Source organism: Botryllus schlosseri, chromosome 13 (assembly GCF_051294905.1).
Source record: "Botryllus schlosseri isolate E-star chromosome 13, Bs_hap1, whole genome shotgun sequence".
Lineage (NCBI taxonomy): Eukaryota > Metazoa > Chordata > Ascidiacea > Stolidobranchia > Styelidae > Botryllus > Botryllus schlosseri.
The window spans coordinates 9099622-9118121 of NC_137248.1; the positions used below are offsets into that span (position 1 = coordinate 9099622).

Consider the following 18500-nt stretch of genomic DNA (forward strand, 5'->3'; position numbering starts at 1 on the left):
CATACGCGTAGCCTGTATGTATGTTCCATAGAGCCTGGAGCTACTGTACAGTGTACACTACCAGTATTGGCTACCGAGCATTTCAAAACTATTGCCTATCCTAATTATAGGCACCTTTCGTGGCTAATGTGTAATATTTCCGAGCCAACAAAAACAATTTTGCCATGATTCGTCCTAGGTTTCAGTCCAGTTCGGTTAATCAAAAATTTGATCATTTCTAAGGCGAGCATGAATCGAAAATTTATTCTAAGGTATACCCTATACAAGTATACAGTGTTAATATTGTTCAGTTGCACGTGAAATAGTTGCACATAGTCGACATAATGAACACCCCAACTTTTACCCATGCGACGTGCTGCGATGGCCGAGTGGTTAAGGCGTTGGACTCGAAATCCAATGGGATATTCCCGCGCAGGTTCGAATCCTGCTCGCAGCGTATATTCTTTTAACCTAATTTCGAATATAAAATACTAATAAACCAAGAAGTCACGTACGTGTGTACATTAGTACTAGTTAACCAGAACAACGCTCACTCCATGCAGTGTTCCCGTCACGACAGAGCTCTGTAAAGAAAGATTGTTGGGTCCGTATTCAAAGACACGCCTCGGACTCAAACTAGAGATCGAGATCTCTGCATTCCTGTTCGGCCACGAAAAAAAGGTGGAATATGCCAAGCTGATACAAACAAAAGAGATGGGAGGATTGGGCCTGGTAGACATACCGACGCTGACGGATTTCGCATTCATTAAACCGGCGCTACAATACATATGCAGAGAAAAAGGGATACCAGAAGATGACTGGTCAAGAACACTGGAGAATCAGCTGGCACTAATACTTAAAAGGTATGTCCACGATCCAATTAAGAATAACATACCACATGCATTTCAGCCGCTAACACACTGGCGCGAAAGCAACAACGCAATGAAAGATCTCGGGGTAACGTCGAGCAACAAGAAAATCAAGCCAAAAGACCGGTACCGCATGGTGGTTGCGAGCAACAATGCGAGGGAGGTGGCGTCAATGCAGGGCCTTATAGCTGGAACAACATTAACCATCGATTCCTTACAAACAAACAACGAGAAACCAATTGGAATATCGCCCACCGAACGTTGCCAACGAACGATAGACTACAGGCGTGAGCTGCAGCAAAAACCAGAGACAGCGAGATGTGTCAGCTAAGAATTGAAACTCACGAACATTTATTCGTAAATTGCAAAATTGCCAAAACTGTCATGTCTTACATTCTAGAAACGTGGAGCAAAGCAACGGGACAAGAGGAACAAGAACCATCCATAAGAACCATCATGAGTATGGACCCAAAGGGAACGCTCCCCGAAGATGCAAACTCCACGTTAATGAAGTTGTTGTCGATCGCAAAAGAGGCCATCTGGACTGGAAGGAATCTGCGAAAACATGAAAAAAGGAACATCGAGACAGAATGGGTACTCCGATCATGTGTCCTGAGATTGGAAAGAAGAAGAAGAAGCGACCAAGATCCGCGAGCAGAAGCAATGCTAGACGAAATCATAAAAACGATGAAGTAAGCAAAAGATTACGAAAACCTTTATTTTGAGCAGAACTTCAACTGCCAGGACAGTAGAGGGAAACTGAAACTGCCGGCGAAGAAGCTATGCGACCAATATCAAATGTTGACTCAAACTCAAGTGTAGTCATCAGCTGCTCAGGCTAAGACGAACTCCATTCGAGGGGGCGTTTGGTATTCGGTGAAGATTCCGAGCAATGCTCATTGCTCGGTTTTGAGTCTGTATAGCCTACTCAATACTAGGGTTACCACACGTCCTCTTTTAAGCAGACATGCCACTACTGGGTTTTTCCACCCAGATCTGGGTTTTTCGAGCATCACCTGGGTTTCTGCGTTTTTGTCCTTGAAATCTGGGTTTTTTCATAATCATGTTCGCCAGGTTAATTTTATGTTCGAAAATCAATTATATTAGATCAGTAAGATCATAATGTTTAAAAATGCACGCGAGCTTCAGTAGTCGATTGACTGCTTGATGATTGCTGCATTGTCGAGGAATTTTGTTATAGTGACCGCAGAGTCTCGAGAAACGGTTTGGAAGGCCGTGAGGTGATGAAGCGTTTTCTTACAATTTATATCGATTCAAGACTTGACTGCTAGTATCAATAAATAAAATAAGATCTTGATTGCTTTCACAGCTTATTTAACGTCCACTTGCCAAGTGAAAATTTTATTTATCACATGAGCTTACGGAGCAACGCGCACCAATTATTTTCCAAGCAATGCGTCAAAAAGAAAACAACGCATATTTTTTCATATTTGCATTGTTAACCGAGCAAAATGTATAGTATGAACTGTTATAGTTTCAATATCAAGGGCTAAGACTTGGTTCTATGTATATGACTGTGTTTCCATTTTCTCAGCTTTCGCACAGGAATTTGAGTGAAATATAGGATCTGGGTTTTTTAACGTCCACGTCTGGGTTTTTCCGAGATATCCCAGTGGCATCTCTGCTTTTAAGGGGATTTGTCCTATTTTTTGACTTTCTTGAAAGTGTCCTCGGAGGACGCCCAAATTTTGTCCTCTTTTTTAAAGGTAAAATTCGACTGAGATACAGTAAATCAGCACTGAAGTAACGCTCCAGCGGCTATTTCGGGAGCTGAGCCGGAAAGTTGACCTATCTTAGTCAAACAACGGAGATTTCGGCAACAGTGTGAATTTCAGGAGCCGAGTCATAAAAACGACCTTTTTTTAGTCAACCAACCATAAAGTCGGGAAAATTTACCATTTTTTTCCGGATTTTACTCAAGTATTGTAAGCAGGGCTTTGAAGCCGGAGCCCGGAGCCGGAGCCCTGGAGCCGTGCATTTTTACCGGAGCTGGAGCCGGAGCCGGAACTCTACATAAAGTTCAGCCGGAGCCGGAGCTGGAGCCAGTTATTTCAGGGGTAGCTCCGGCTCCGACGTATTTCATAACATGTTATTATATATGCAACAACCATATCTGCTGAGTTCAGATAATTCAACAGCAGGCCTTCGTGAAATTAAGAATCTTTTCCTCTTTGGCGCTACCTTTTCCGACTAACCATGTTCCTGGGGATTTAACATCAGAGCAGCCACATGTACAATGTTCAATTTTCATACATGAGTGCCGAACCTCGGTATGCTAAATATGCGTGTGAATATTGTGGGTATTCGACATAGGCCTACCCGCAATTTCATCATCACCACAACCTTGTTGGCCAATTGTACGGTTCGAAAATAATGATCACTATGTATTACGCGAAATGGGAGATAGGATAAAAACGTGATTTTGTTGCACATGTCGATATGACGAGCACGAGCCGAGAAATTCCATCTCATCGTTGCTATCAATCGGGTGAGCAAATACTCGTTCTTTCGTGATTGTTCTTTAATCGGGCCCCGAAATTGGACAGTGTTATTGTGTATGCAATTATGCATGCGAATTGGAATTCATTACTGCGCATGATCGTCATTCACTCCTATGAGGATTTTCGAGCGTAAATAGGGGTGGAAGAAGAGTAGACCAAAACGCCGTTACACTCAGCAAACAATTGTCGCGGTGCGAGCTACTCAATGCGATGTCAGGACCCCGTGGTATCTTATGTTGGAGACAAAATTACTGATTTGATACGCTATTTCCAATTTGTAATCATCTGTTTCGTAAATTCATTCTTGATGTCTGCTTGATACTCTAGTATTCCCGGATTATCGCGCACTGTGACTTGTAAATGTGCAATGTAGATTGTACATGCTGCATAGTGTAATTCGTTATGGGCATGGCGCAATGTGCATGACACAGTGTTTAATTCGATTTTTCGATTCGTTTAAAAGGGAGAATATTATATTCCGATATACTTGATCGACACCGGATGGACTGGTCGCGAGTGCACCATTACTAGGCCGTGTTATTTTTGGCATTTCAGGAGCCAGATGCTAAAACTGCCAAAAATAAAAATTTGAAAATGCCAAAAATAACTAATTTTTGGCATAAGCCAAAAATAACACGGCCTGCCAATAGTGTATTTCTTTGATGGTGTTGTGTTAACAGGACCGCATTACAAGCGAGAAGAGCGTGTGTGAAGGGCAGGTTTCTTACTCTATGGGTCCAGCCCACCCATTAGGGGAGAAAGCATGGTGTCCTAAATGGTGTGGGCACAGCGAGATTGAACGACTGACTGCATTTGGTTTACGTCATACTTTCCATTTGTCCAAAGGCAATTTTACGGCCATTTTTGACCGGCTTGTCGAGCGCTAAATTTGATAAAACGGGTATCAATGGAAAGCTGCCGCTGTACTGATTACTAAAATAGAAATTGTATTCTGCTCATGGATCTGGAACCCCCAAATTCAGTCACGATTTTTGCATTGTGATCGAGTTGAACATTGTGACACAGCAAACAGTCCGGCTATTTCTGAGCTGCAGTCTCGTTTTGCCAGACAGTCTTGTTGCGTTAATGTTCTTAAACAAGCTAACCTTCCCAGGACTCTTCCATGTGAGTTGGTAATATTAAAGCCATCTGACGTGACAAAAGTCCTCCTAAAATATATCGGTAGACTGATGGAGATGGGATGGTCGCGCTACAAAATAGAATGTGTTGAGAGACAACAAAGGGAATTCCTGGAAAAGTATCGGGAAGAAAATTCTTTCCGCGATGAGATCGATGGCACTAGCGCAGTGATCTCTTTTTATGATGCTTAGAAGACGGATCTGCCCTCCGAAATTTTGAAGCTCTGAAAACCTTTTGTGGAGGAATGGCAACATTCTTTCCCTCAACGGCTACTGTTGAAGCCGATATATCCCAGATTCGTTGCGCGAAAAATTAATTCAGGAAAAACTTTGCTGACCTGAGTTTGGAAGCACTGTTACATTGCAAACAATTTAAGTCTATTCAAAAGCTGTAACAATTAGGTGTTGAACGTGTTTGTTCTCATTCTTTTTGCTTATTGGCACCGATTCCGAATGGATACTGCACATTTTGTGGTTTCGTTTGATATTATTAACCTATGTAATCGCTAGGTTTTTTCTTCTTATTATGGTTTGTTGGTACTGATTATAAGTGGATGCTGCACATTTTTGGTCTCTATTGATAAACTGACTCAAATAAAGCGTTTTTATGACTAATTCGAGTCTGAAAATATCTACTTAGAGGTCGATGCCAAAACTGCCAAAAATAAAAATTTAAAAATGCCAAAAATATGCTATTTTTGGCAGTTTTGGCATATGCCAAAAATAACACGGCCTGACCATTACCGAACGTTAAACCATTGGCCATTTGGTGCAAATCGAATTTGTATTGATGAGGTCGTGATATCTGCCCATATTGCTCTTACTACAGTTACAGTTGAATAACAATCGCACATTTAAAGATTGAATTGAGCTGTATCGCACGAGTGCAGCGCCAGTGTTAAAACACCGCATCAGAATTTTAATGCTGTACACAGCAACGGCCTGGATTAAAGTGCGTTCTAGTAGGGATGGTGTGAACGTGAGGTTCACGTTCGCGTTCTGTGTGTGAACCTCGCAAATTTGGAGTTTCACGTTCACAAACGAATCTCGGTAGGTTCTGCACTGTGAACCTTTTTCATAGATTACAATTTTCCCTTCATTATAACATCTTTGCATGAAATTTATTGCATTTCAACTGCGGTCCACTTTGTGCATGGCGCTGGCAGCATAAAAAATTAACACTTGACGAGCATGCACCTTGACAATCTCAAAGATTTTATTTGCTTTGTTGCTAAAGATTGCTCGAGATATTTAGCTTTCCGCTTGTGAATATGTAGTGACTCTCTGCTGTGGGATGGACCTGAAATCACACATCATCAAGACCGAAATACACTACATGCAGTCAGCGAATTATGCTTATTCAATCAATCAATCAATGAAATTGATATCGTTGTCTGATGTAAAAAATCTAGCAGGCGTACAGGGTCAATCTTGACTTTATATGTTTATTGTATCATAAAAAACAAATCCGTTCGATTGGGTTGTTGGTTACTGCTGTATAACTTGTTAATGGGGTAAAATATAGGTAGTAAGTACAGAAACACGTTTTACACTCTGCTCAATATCAACGTAGCAATACTCAGACGCCGAATACATTGTCCTGTCTGGCCTAGACCGTTGAGGCGTAAGCTTATATTCTCTTGCAAGTCGTCGTCGAAATTGTTGGCAAAGCGACGGAAGATATTGATTTTAAGGGATTAATATATCATTTGATTACCCCAGTTGATACATTTGGCGACTTTTAAAATGTCAATATGTACTTCAGCAGTGTGGCATCATGCGGCAAGAGTCGTCGATAGGTATAGCGTACTGTACGTTGATATATGCCAGTGGTTCTTAACCTTGCCTCCAGCGCCCCCCAAGGGGCGCTGGCGATTTTGAAGGGGGCGGAAACGCTCAGGGGGCGATATGGGGGGGCACTGGGCTCAGGGGGGCGCTGGCGAAAAATGGCTTCGCAGTAGATGATGTGGTAGTAGGACATATCCTTAATGAGTATTCAGAGCGAATTAACACCGAAAACCTCCTTATATATAGCCTATACAAAAGACATATAGGTTTAATTGTCCATAGGCGCCTAAATGACTGGCACCGAATGTTCCTGTCTTGGCAATCTGAACCTCAGAAGACGAATTCCATCTGGCAGGGAAAAATAATATGCCAGTGAAGAACTACCAATTTGAAATCGTGTGCGTCTTTTAGTTAAGTACAATTGGACGACAGGGATATATAGAACTAGATATCCCCGTTGGGCGATATCCCTGTTGGGCGGTTCTATATTTTTTGATATAGCAGACAGAAGGTCACGAAATAACATCATGCTACGAAGTCATATCAACGGGTCCGCCCGCCCGACTATGTTTAATTATTACTTACGGGCCCTACAGTTTCCAAGACACCTCACAATGTTCCCTCTACGTTTTGACGAGTCTGCGCACACTCACAAACTCAATCCGCAGACCCTTGGACAACAGTGCGTAACGACTAAAAAAAGGTCATAACTTCGGATTTGTTGTGCGCAACGTATATTTTCTGTGCGCAGAGACCGTGTCCGCACTGCGCACGTGCGCAACTTAGAGGGAACATTGCACCTCACTCAGCTCTACCGGTAAATCTGGTAACGTGAGCAGAGAGGACAAGAAATTGATAGCAATATATATGCAATTCCCGATCTTATTGACCGATTTTATCATGAATTATCGAAAACTTTCGCGCTTCGCACTGGCTCGCTAAACAGTACAGCTGATTTCGTGGCAAAAGCAAACAACGTGATGGGGGGCGGTCGGTTTATCACCCGATGGGAGCCCAAGACTCAAGTTCTTTTTGGCGGGCCTGACGAAGTGTCGTTTCGTTCCTGCCAACAGGTATACGCCCGAAGATGTATAATTATTATTGAGGGGTCCTACATTTTCAATCACACATCACTCAGCTCTACCGGTAAATCTGTTTACGTGAGCAGAGAGAGGATAAAAATTGATATCAATATATATGCAGTTCCCGATCATATTGACATATTCAATCAATAATTATTGAAATTTTTCGCGCTTCGCGCGTCTAGGCGAGAATAGCTGGCTCAGTAAATGCATAGTTGCACACCCAATGTAGATGACCAGTATCAACAAATAGCGGACAACCGAAGGGGGTTCTGGGGGCGAAGCCCCCCGGAAGTTTGGTTTATCACCCTACGGGCGGCCAAAGACCTACGTTTTTTGGGGGGCTGACGAAGTGCTGTTACGGCCCTGGTAACGAATTAATTGTACCTACGAGCACGCCCGAATATGTTTATTATTAATTACGTGCCCTTTATTTTCCAATACAACAGCTCACTCAGCGCTACTGGTAAATATGATTACGTGGGCTGAGAGGATAAAATGTTTATAGCGACATATATATGTAATTACCATCTATTCATTCATGCATTATAGAATATTTTGGCACCTAGGGCGACCAGACCTAGGTCACACAAAATTTGCTGACCATCGAAATCACGCTACGGGGTTCTTGGGGCGAAGCCCTCGGAAGTTTGGTTTATCACGCTATGGGTGCGCAAGGCAATCGTTTTTAGGGGGTTGACGAAGTGCTGTTACGGCCCTCCCTCTTACTCATTGTCTTTGTTACATTCCTTACAATATGAGGTTGGGGGGCGATGGAGCACGATAATCTTTGAAAGGGGGCGCTGGAGGAAAAAAGGTTAAGAACCACTGATATAGGCTATCACTTCACTGAAATGTAGGGTTGGAATTAGCAATATGACGTCACGTGACGTCATGAGGTTCACGTTCGCGTTCACACAGAACCTTTCAAAAAGGTTCGTGTTCACACTAACCTGAACCTTTCATAGGTTCACACCATCCCTGGTTCTAGTGCAACTAGCCAACTATGATGTTGTATTCATTATGACGTCACAGGTCGGCACGGCGGCACCTATGTCTTCGTTGCTGCATCCGATGCTACAGACTCTAGGGGCCGAGGCCAATTCCTCTCCTTAACAAAGCAGTCCTTAAGTGCGATTCTCTACTCAACTAAGTGCAGATCGATACTCAATCTTAAGTGCGCGTCAATTCTTGTCACTTAGTTGAGTAACGATTTTCAGACGTCATTTTCGAGAATCGTGTTGCCAGATTTTATTTACTTCGAACCTGATATGCTTGATTGGTTTCGTCATGACAACAGGAGGCTGTCGTCCGAAAATCGCCACCACAGCGTATGGTGGGCTACACACAGATACAACGAATCAGCAATATCGCTGTGCTTGGGCAGTGTTGACTGTTAGCATACGTTTCGCTAGCAGCTGTCGGCGAACGTAGTGCAACTCTCAACGAAACTCCTGGTACATGTACCAATCCAAGGACCCTAGGCTCTCACAGTACCTCATATTGCAGCAATCTGCAATCTCACTTTTTAACGATACCCTGTTATCAAAACTTTCAGCAAGTAATAGTGTACACCTGTATTTATCAAAATGAACTTCAACGAATGTGAAGATCCAATTGAAATTCTGGAAATACTCGAACAGCGAAACCGCCACCACACTCCACAGAATTATTTGAAAGATGTTCACAATCCATTAGAAATATATACAGACAAGAAGTTTTACAAGCGCTACCGCTTTTCCAAAGATTCCGCTATCGATATTTTCAGGATTATCAAACATGAACAGTCATTATCTGTCCGACCCCAATGCCTGCCCCCACTGCTCCAATTCCTTACGGCGTTACGTTTTTTTGCCAAAGGTCACATACAGCAATCGGATGCAGACTTGATGGGTGTGTCACGCAGCACAGCAAGGCGCAGCATTCACAGAGTAGCCTACGCCATCGCCACTCAGAAGCCTTCCTTCATCCAGTATGAAGACTGTGAAAGCCTCTTGGACCATATAATAACCAATTTAAGTGACATAGAGCTGTCTCCAGCCATACTATGCCATGATATCTCTGACCATTTTCCTATCTTATGTGAATTTGGTTTAAAACCTATTACATCTCGTCCATCTCATGCACTGCAAAGAGACTTGAGTAACCTGAACAACGACAACCTCTTGCAAGATACATATGAAAAATTTGAGCAAGCGGCTACAACACCATGTGTCAACAGTAACGAATTGAACAAGAAATTCAGTAACTTTATTGAGGAAATCAAGAATGTGTTTGATTCACACGCTCCTATCAAAAGACTTTCTCAACGACAGAAAAAAATCAAATTAAAACCATGGCTCACACCTGGCATTCTTCAAGCAATAAAAACTAGAAATTTTTTGTATCAGAAGTTTATTAGAACAAAAAATGTGCAAGATATGCTACGTCACAAAGAGTATGCCAAAAAGTTGTGCTCAATCAAGAAAAAAGCAAAAGAAGCATATTTCCGAAAATTATTTTCAAGCTGTCATGGAAATCAAAGAGATACTTGGAAGATCATAAAAGGGCTAATCAATAACAGCAAAACTTCTGCATCCCCATATCTGAAATGTGATGTAAATGGTAGTACCATCAAAGAACCAAAGAAGGTAGCGAACGAGTTCAACGGCTTCTTCGCATCAATTGGTCCAAAGTTGGCTTCTGCTGTTCCACCATCCGCAACAAAAGCGCAAGATTACTTGCGAAGAAATACGTCGTCAATGTTCCTGGAGCCATCAACAGCAGATGAAGTGAAACGTACCATACATACTCTTAAATCTGCTAAAGCAACGGGACATGATCAAGTACCAAATAACCTCCTTAAGATAATTGCAGGTCCACTGAGTGTTCCATTATCATATTACTTCAACAAATCGCTGGAACTCGGATGCTTTCCGAACTCCCTCAAAATAGGTAAAATAACCCCTGTCTACAAAGGAGGTTCAAGGTTCACGACAAACAACTATAGGCCTATTTCAGTTCTACCTAGTCTAGCAATTGTATTTGAGAAACTTTTACAAAGTAGGCTCATTGACCTCAAAAAGGCATTTGATACTGTCGACCACTCATTACTAATTGATAAGCTAGAATGTTATGGTGTACGCGGTACTGCTCTCGAAATATTTCGTAATTATCTTACTGACCGACAACAATATACAGTCATCGGTCAAGAGAAATCTGACTATCGTGCTGTCTCCTGCGGTATACCACAGGGGTCAGTTTTGGGGCCAACTTTGTTCCTATTGTATATTAATGATATAACTGCCTGTTCACAATTTGCCACTACCCTTTTTGCAGATGACACACACTTACTGCTATCCTCATCCAATAGTCAAAATCTGATGATATCATATATAGCTCAGTGATATCAACTGACAGCCAACTTGAACTTATCAGCAACTGGCTCACATGTAACAAATTGTCCATAAATGCTAGTAAGAGCCAAGTGTTACCCATAGGTAAAGAAAAAAGGAGAACAGAACTCTCCAATATTAATCACAAATTAATGATGGCTGGTCAAGTGATGTGCTTTTGCAAATCAATGAAATATCTAGGAATATTTATTGACAATGACCTCAGTTGGAATACCCATACAAGTCATGTTTCGTCGAAGATCTCTCGCAATACTGGTGTCCTGTGGCGACTGAATAGAATTGTTCCTAGGCCTATGCTCAGAAGTCTTTATTTCTCCATCGTTCACTGCCATTTGCAATATGGTATTATTATGTGGGGATCTGCAACCCAAACTATTTTGAAGGCACTGCAAGTACTGCAGAATAAAGCCATTCGGGCTATTGCTGGACTGTCCATCTATCATCGCTTATCTCCATATTATAAGAAACTTCGCATTCTTAAAGTTGAGGACATATATATTTTTGAAGTAGCAAAGTTCATGTATAAGTTTAACAAACAAGAAGTTCCAAATTCACTTGTAAACTACTTTGAATACTGCATGCATATACACAGCTACGGTACTCGATCTAAGAGCTCTTCCAACCTATTTATGTCTAATTCCGACAATGCTTTTCCTCCCTTGAAGCGTGCTGGAATTGATGTGTGGAATAAATTACCCCCGCGACTGAAAAGTATGAGCTTTCCGTCATTCAAGGCGGAGTTCCTTGACCTACTTCTCAGTAAGTACTAATCACCATCGGATGTATTCCCCATCTGCTATCGCATCAAGGCATCCACTGTGTAGTTCGTTGTTGTTTTTCTGTTTTCGTTTTTTTACAAACCACCATATCTAGTAAGCATGATTGTATGTATCTATATACTTGTTTCTAATCTCCTAGGTTCCGGCTTGACATGAAGATCGTAAGGATCATATCGCCGGCACCCGTCTATACCGTTATAGAGGCAATTACACACTATTATTACTGTGTATGTGTTTTTCATGCTTACTCATTCTGTTTATTCCGGTTGACGAAGAAATAAATCTCTCTCTCTCTCTTATTCTTATGCTGACGCTCAAAAGATCAAGGAAGGCTTCTATAAAATTGCTGGTTTTCCTGGAGTAGTGGGGGCAATCGATTGCACTCACATACCTATAATGTCACCAGGAGGTAGCGAGGCCGAAATATTCCGGAACAGGAAAGGATACATGTCGATTAATGTACAAGTTATATGTGACAGTGATCGCAAAATCTTGAACATAGTTGCAAGGTGGCCCGGCTCCACTCACGACTCGCGCATATTCAACAACAGTGCATGTGCAATCAAGAGTGATTTCGAGGAAGGCGTGATTGACGGGATCCTTCTCGGTGACAACGGCTATGCCTGCCTCCCATATTTAATGACACCATTAATGAATCCAACATCAACACAGGAAAAGCGATATAATAAGAAGCACATCTCCACGAGATCCCGCGTTGAGCATTGCTTTAGAGTGCTGAAACGGAGATTTCTGGCGCTGAGCATTCCTTTGCGCACAAGGTTGGACAATAGCCTCACCATAATCATCGCCATCGCTTGTCTGCACAATGCAGCGATCACCCGCAATCAGATCCTGGAAGAGGAATTCCAAGAAACTATCAACGAGCCTCATGTTGATGCAGGAGATACAGCTTCAGGGAGGGCGGTAAGGCAGAGCTTCATCGCGAGATTTTGAGCTTTGCCTTGAAAAATTGTGCCACAGTTTAGGACAGCGGCGGGCAACATACGGCCCGCAAGGGGATTTTGTCCGGTTTGCATTCCAAGCGCGTTACGAAAGCAAGGTCATATGAAGATGCCGAAAACATGATTTTACAGGTCAATTTCACATCAGCAACCGAGTTTTAGGTTACAATGCAACGCTGCCATCCATGCTCTAGTTCGGAATCTAGATATGGCTCCATTTTGTCCACTAATCTGGTGTTGCTTCCCAGGCTGAATGAAGCACGATATCGACATACGACGTCGAACCAACCCTTCCCCGAGTATCAGCTGTATGCTATTGTTGATCCAGACATTGAACGGCCCGTAGCCCATCGCGATGGAACAGTCCCACAAAACTGGGACTGAAGAATACTGTAATACCCTTTCATTTTAAGCTCTAGCTTTTAAGCTATTACCATTAAGTGGAAAACTGCAGATAAGTTTGGAACTATTCAGCTAGTGTGACCGAAAGGGGCATTAAAGGCAGCAAATAGCCAAACATTCGCTTGTCATGTGACCAAGAAATGACGCAATCGACTAAGGTTACATCACAAGGCTAGAACACCAACCCGATCATAGCAACATTCATTTCACGCGACCTGGTTTCAGTCAACGCGCCATCTAACCGCGTTACGCACTGCCAATGATCGAAAAGCGACCTTGACGTCGGCGAACGGAGAGTAGTCGTCCTAGCACCCAGCATATACAATCAAATTCCCAGTGAAATACTGGATGTTGCCTATATCTCTATCCCCTAAATACCCATAGAATGCTTATTCTGCCACAGGACATCACCATTGAATCTGCTTTCCTGCTTCTATACCAGTGGTTCTCAACCTTTTTGTCTTCACGGCCCCCATGAAGATTTAGTTCAAATTTAGCTCAATTATCGTGCAATCGTCATAAGTCTTGTGCAAATGATAACTGTAGGCTTAGCGATAAACAGCAACAAAATGACTTTTCTTGAAAATAAGATCATTTCCACAAATATAGTGGGGCGAATGTAATAATATCGCGTAACGCTTCCTACGACACAATTGGGTATGATCGCAACTAATATGGCACCAAAATTGACAAAAAACATTTTCAATGAACATATAACGTCAAGCCTGGTCATTTCTATCTAGCACAGCGGTTCTCATAACTTTTTAGACACGCCCTCTATGATAGTGAAATATTTCGCGCCCCCCTTATCGTCATATCGCAAATTGCAACCAGAATGTTAGCAATCCCCCATAGACATATTGACGGCACGGACGGTTGATGAGATAATTCTCAAATATGAAATTCGGACACTACACAGAGCAAAATCGATGAAATATCGGTAAATCGCGCTAATTTCAGTTTACCGCAGCTTCACGCCCCCCAGTTTGAGAACCACTGATCTAGCAGCTTATCTCAAGTTATTATGGAAAAAGGGTTATGCATATCACATGAGAAAATGGATTTTTGTAAACATTTCGAAGCCACCGTGATTGACCTTACTCATCCAGCTTTTCTTTTCCACAATCGCCAACACAACATCTCTAAAGAGCAAAATGTTTGTATCAGTAGGCTATCGGCAATTTAGCAATTGAAATGAGTCTGCACAGTAGGATATTTCATCTCAGACGGCCATTCTGTTGATGTGAGCTCTGGAGCTTTGCAAGTAATGAAGCGAAACTGTACCTCGACAATTTCCGAATTAAAAAAAATAAGAATTAGGTTATCCACTATTTTGAGGCTTCGCGGATACCCTGAAAATGCTTCGCGGACCCCCGGTCGAGAACCACTGTTCTATACAATTCTGCCAACCCACGTACAAACACCAAATCAACCACATCATAAATTCAAATAATCGATGTTGCTCGAACCCAGTTCTGGACTTACATCAACAGCAGGTATATCGTAATAAACATGTTACCGAAATCAAATTTGACTATATTCAACACATCATTCAATTTATTCCGCGGTGTCGATTGCGAGTTGCTCGGCCTTCGCTTGGACTTCGTCAATGTCTCCAACCATGTAAAAAGCAATCTCCGGAATGTGGTCCATTTCCCCGGCCAAAATCATATTAAAGCCTTTGATGGCGTCTTTCAAGGACACAAGCTTGCCTGGTGTTCCAGTGAAGGTCTCGGCAACGGTGAAAGGCTGGGTCAAGAATCTTTGGATCTTCCTAGCGCGGGTTACGGTCAGTTTTTCCTCCTGCGACAACTCGCCCATTCCCAAGATAGCGATAATATCCTGGAGAGATTTCAAATCTTGAAGAATCTTCTTCACTCGACGGGCACAATCGTAGTGTTCGATTCCTACGATGTTAGGATCCATAATACGAGACGAGGACTCGAGTGGGTCCACAGCTGGGTAGAAACCCAATTCGGATACCTGTCGGGACAACACAGTGGTGGCGTCCAAGTGAGAGAAAGTGGTGGCTGGGCTAGGATCAGTCAAGTCATCAGCAGGTACGTAGATGGCTTGTACCGAAGTGATGGAACCTTTCTTTGTGGTGGTAATTCGTTCCTGCATAGTACCCATGTCAGTAGCCAAAGTAGGTTGGTAACCCACAGCAGATGGAATACGACCTAGCAAAGCGGATACTTCCGAACCGGCTTGGGTGAATCTGAAAATGTTGTCAATGAAGAGCAGCACATCTTGGCCTTCTTGATCACGGAAATATTCAGCGACGGTCAATCCGGTCAAAGCAACACGGGCTCTGGCACCTGGGGGTTCGTTCATTTGACCGTATACAAGCGCTACTTTCGAGGTCTTGTCCTTGAGGGAAATAACACCGGATTCTATCATTTCATGATACAAATCATTACCTTCTCTGGTACGTTCACCGACACCAGCGAAAACGGAATAACCACCATGAGCTTTAGCTACGTTGTTGATCAGTTCCATGATGAACACGGTCTTTCCAACACCGGCACCACCGAACAATCCAATTTTACCACCCCTAGCATAAGGAGCAAGGACATCGACCACCTTGATTCCAGTTTCCATAATTTCCTGGGCGCCTCCAGTTTCGATCAGTTCAGGGGGGGACGCATGGATAGACGAATACGTTTTGGTCTCAACCGGACCCCTCTCGTCAATCGGTTGGCCGATAACATTGATGATTCTACCTAAGGTTCCTGGTCCGACAGGTACTCTGATAGAATCTCCGGTGTCAACGCATTTTTGGCCACGAATCAATCGCTCGGTTGAATCCATAGCAATGGTGCGGACGGTGTTTTGTCCAAGATGCTGCGCTACTTCAAGAACCAATCTCGACTCTCGGCCTTCCACTTCCAAGGCGTTAAGAATCGGAGGTCGGCCATCTTCAAACTGGACATCGACTACAGGGCCAATGACAGCAACAATCTCGCCGACTAATCCAGTTGGGCTTTTGGATGCTGGCGCATCGCCCGCATACCCTCTTTGGCTACCGACCGCCGAAACTTGGGCGACATTGTTTCTTGCGGACTGCAAAGCCCTCAAACAGAAACGCGCAGGATTAATCATGTTTCTCAGCCAAAATCAAAACCGTATTGAATCAAACCACGCGAAGACAGCTAAGTTTGAGCAGCAGAAGGTGACAGAAGGACGAAAGGAAACGTGTCGCACCTTCAAGTGGTCACCTTTTACCCTTTGCCGGTTGGTTGGCGTCGTCCATCTTAGCTAAAAAATATCTGACGAATATCGCACCCGTGTGACATGTTAATCACTTTGGTCGTTGGCTGCTTGTCAAGAATAACGACAGAACCATGTAACATATTGCATTCCACTGCCAATGGATGTATATGTAGCTGCATCTAAGCCGCGCCCTTGCTTTGCGGTGGTGTCTGATTTCAAAGACTACTCCAACAAATCGTTTCGACACCTTCCCCTCTTTTGATTGTATCCCAGCTTTGTGGTGTTTTGAAATAATGAAAATATTAATAAACTGATACTGAAGCTTGACAGCTGTAACTTGCTGTCGTGCAACGCGATACCCGCGCAGGTATCAAAGTTTGTCAAGCATATATTTGTGAAATACCGTATGAATGGGTATGGCGATTGGTTGTTCAACCCAATTTTGCGTCAGTATTCTTTTAAATTTAGTTCCTACTTTCGAATATATATATATATAATCGATGCATAAACTACTTACCTCTATCGGGAATTCACAAATCTCTAATTCCCGTATAAAACTGCAATTCTACATCGGTAGCAATTAGCAAACACTGGATTTCCAATGTAGGTGCAGCAGAAGTTTTCTACAATTTTTTGGTTAACGTGACTCCTCGAGTCGATAGATCGGTTGTTCCTAAACTAGTGTTGGAATGATTCGAGTTATGATGGCTAGACGATCGAGACAGTCTCATCTAATCAGTTGACTCGACTGGAGTCGCTGGCATGCCCTAAAATGGCTTGACTCGGATGCGACGTATGAAAGATGTGAGATGACTCGTGACTTAGCTATATTAGACCTCACAGCCGCCTGAAATGTTCACCTCATAAATACTAATCCATTTACGTTTTCAATATGTCAGCAGCTTCGTCGGGATAGAGTAGTGGTATGATCCACAGCTTCAACACTAATGGGTGGCGGTTTCGAAATTCCTACCTAATAAGGGTTGGAAGTTTATCTTGGTTTCTCATCGCGATCTGCTCCGTGTAAGCCAGTGGTTCTCAACCTTTTGGCTTCGCGGACCCCTTTTGACCGTCACGGACTCTTGCGGACCCCCTCAAGATTTAGTTCAATTTTAGCTCTATATGGTGCAACCTTCATCTGTTTTGTGCAAATATGAACTGTAGGCTTGTGATAAACAGCAAAATAATAATTATTCTTGAAAATAACATGATGCTATTTATGTAGAAATTGGTAGCCTTTTATTATTTTATTAATTTTGCTGCTGTATTTCTTGAAGTAGCCTACGTGGTCGTATCTTGAAAATCCGCGTCTTCGTTTTGATATGAACGAGGAGTGCCGGAAACCATTTCCGCAAAGATAGATGGAGGCTAATGCAATATTAACTCATAGCGCTTCCGAAGATACTTTTGATGTGATCGCAACATTTATGGCACCAAAATGAGGAAACATATATTTTATGAACATATCACACCCAGCATCTAGCGCAGCGACGGGTAACATTCGGCCCGCGACGGCATTTTGATCGACCCACAGAGAGTTTCTACCGTCAAAGTGAAATCCTAATCTAAAAGTATAGACAAATTTTATGCGCCAAAGAATGGATCCAAGTTTTCCAACCTGAGAAAGACTGTCATGAAACGACTTGTTCTGTTCGGGTTTACATATATATATTTACGAGGAAACATTTTCGACCATGATAACAATTAAACATTAACAAGACAAGGCTGCATACCAATATAACTGGTGATATGAATGACAGGGTTGGAGCGTAATGCTTTGATAGCAACGAAACACTCCTTGTTCATCAAAAAACCAGCCTTGTCGATAGGGCATCCGCAATAAGAATGCACCAAATCTGATAGCCAAGCTTCAAGAGCTGGTATATCATTGTCCGATTTATGACGAATGTCAGCCGAAAATATTCGGGCTCATTTCACTATGAATATATTCAATAGTATATTGAAGTTCTGTACCTCCAAGAAGCTGTTCAAATAGTGGTTATGTATATTACAGGATATGATGGGTTTGGTGGCGAGGTTTCAATTCCGGCAATGGGACAAATTAGGGAAATGCTTCGGACATTTTTATTTCAAGCCACTGTTCACTAATTTGATAAGACTGACAACTTCAAATCGAGAAGGTTTCGCAGACATTACAAAGTCACCCTGATTGACGTTACTATCTCCATATTTTTATTTTTTCCACAAACCCCAACAAAGCGTCTCTAAACAGCAATATGTTTCTATCAGCAGGTTATTGGAAAATTGGCAATGAAAATGAATTTCGACACTACGATAGTTCATGTCAGACGATTATGATGATGATATGAGTCATGAGGTTTTAGCAGTTGTGGTGCGAAACTGCCTCAT

General features: G+C 42.5%; 1 protein-coding gene and 1 non-coding gene across 2 annotated transcripts; one reads left to right on the forward strand and one right to left on the reverse strand.

The window, feature by feature from the left end:
• Window positions 1–354: 354 nt before the first annotated feature.
• Window positions 355–436, forward strand: Trnas-cga (transfer RNA serine (anticodon CGA)). Its single transcript has one exon. It is a non-coding gene; the product is annotated as a tRNA-Ser (tRNA).
• Window positions 437–14357: 13921 nt separating this feature from the next.
• LOC145453743 (ATP synthase subunit beta, mitochondrial-like) lies at window positions 14358–16091 on the reverse strand. The gene has a single exon (XM_080331726.1). It carries the CDS (start codon window positions 16017–16019, stop codon window positions 14475–14477), a length of 1545 nt encoding a protein of 514 aa, XP_080187852.1. The 5' UTR covers window positions 16020–16091; the 3' UTR covers window positions 14358–14474.
• Between the last annotated feature and the right edge of the window lie 2409 nt (window positions 16092–18500).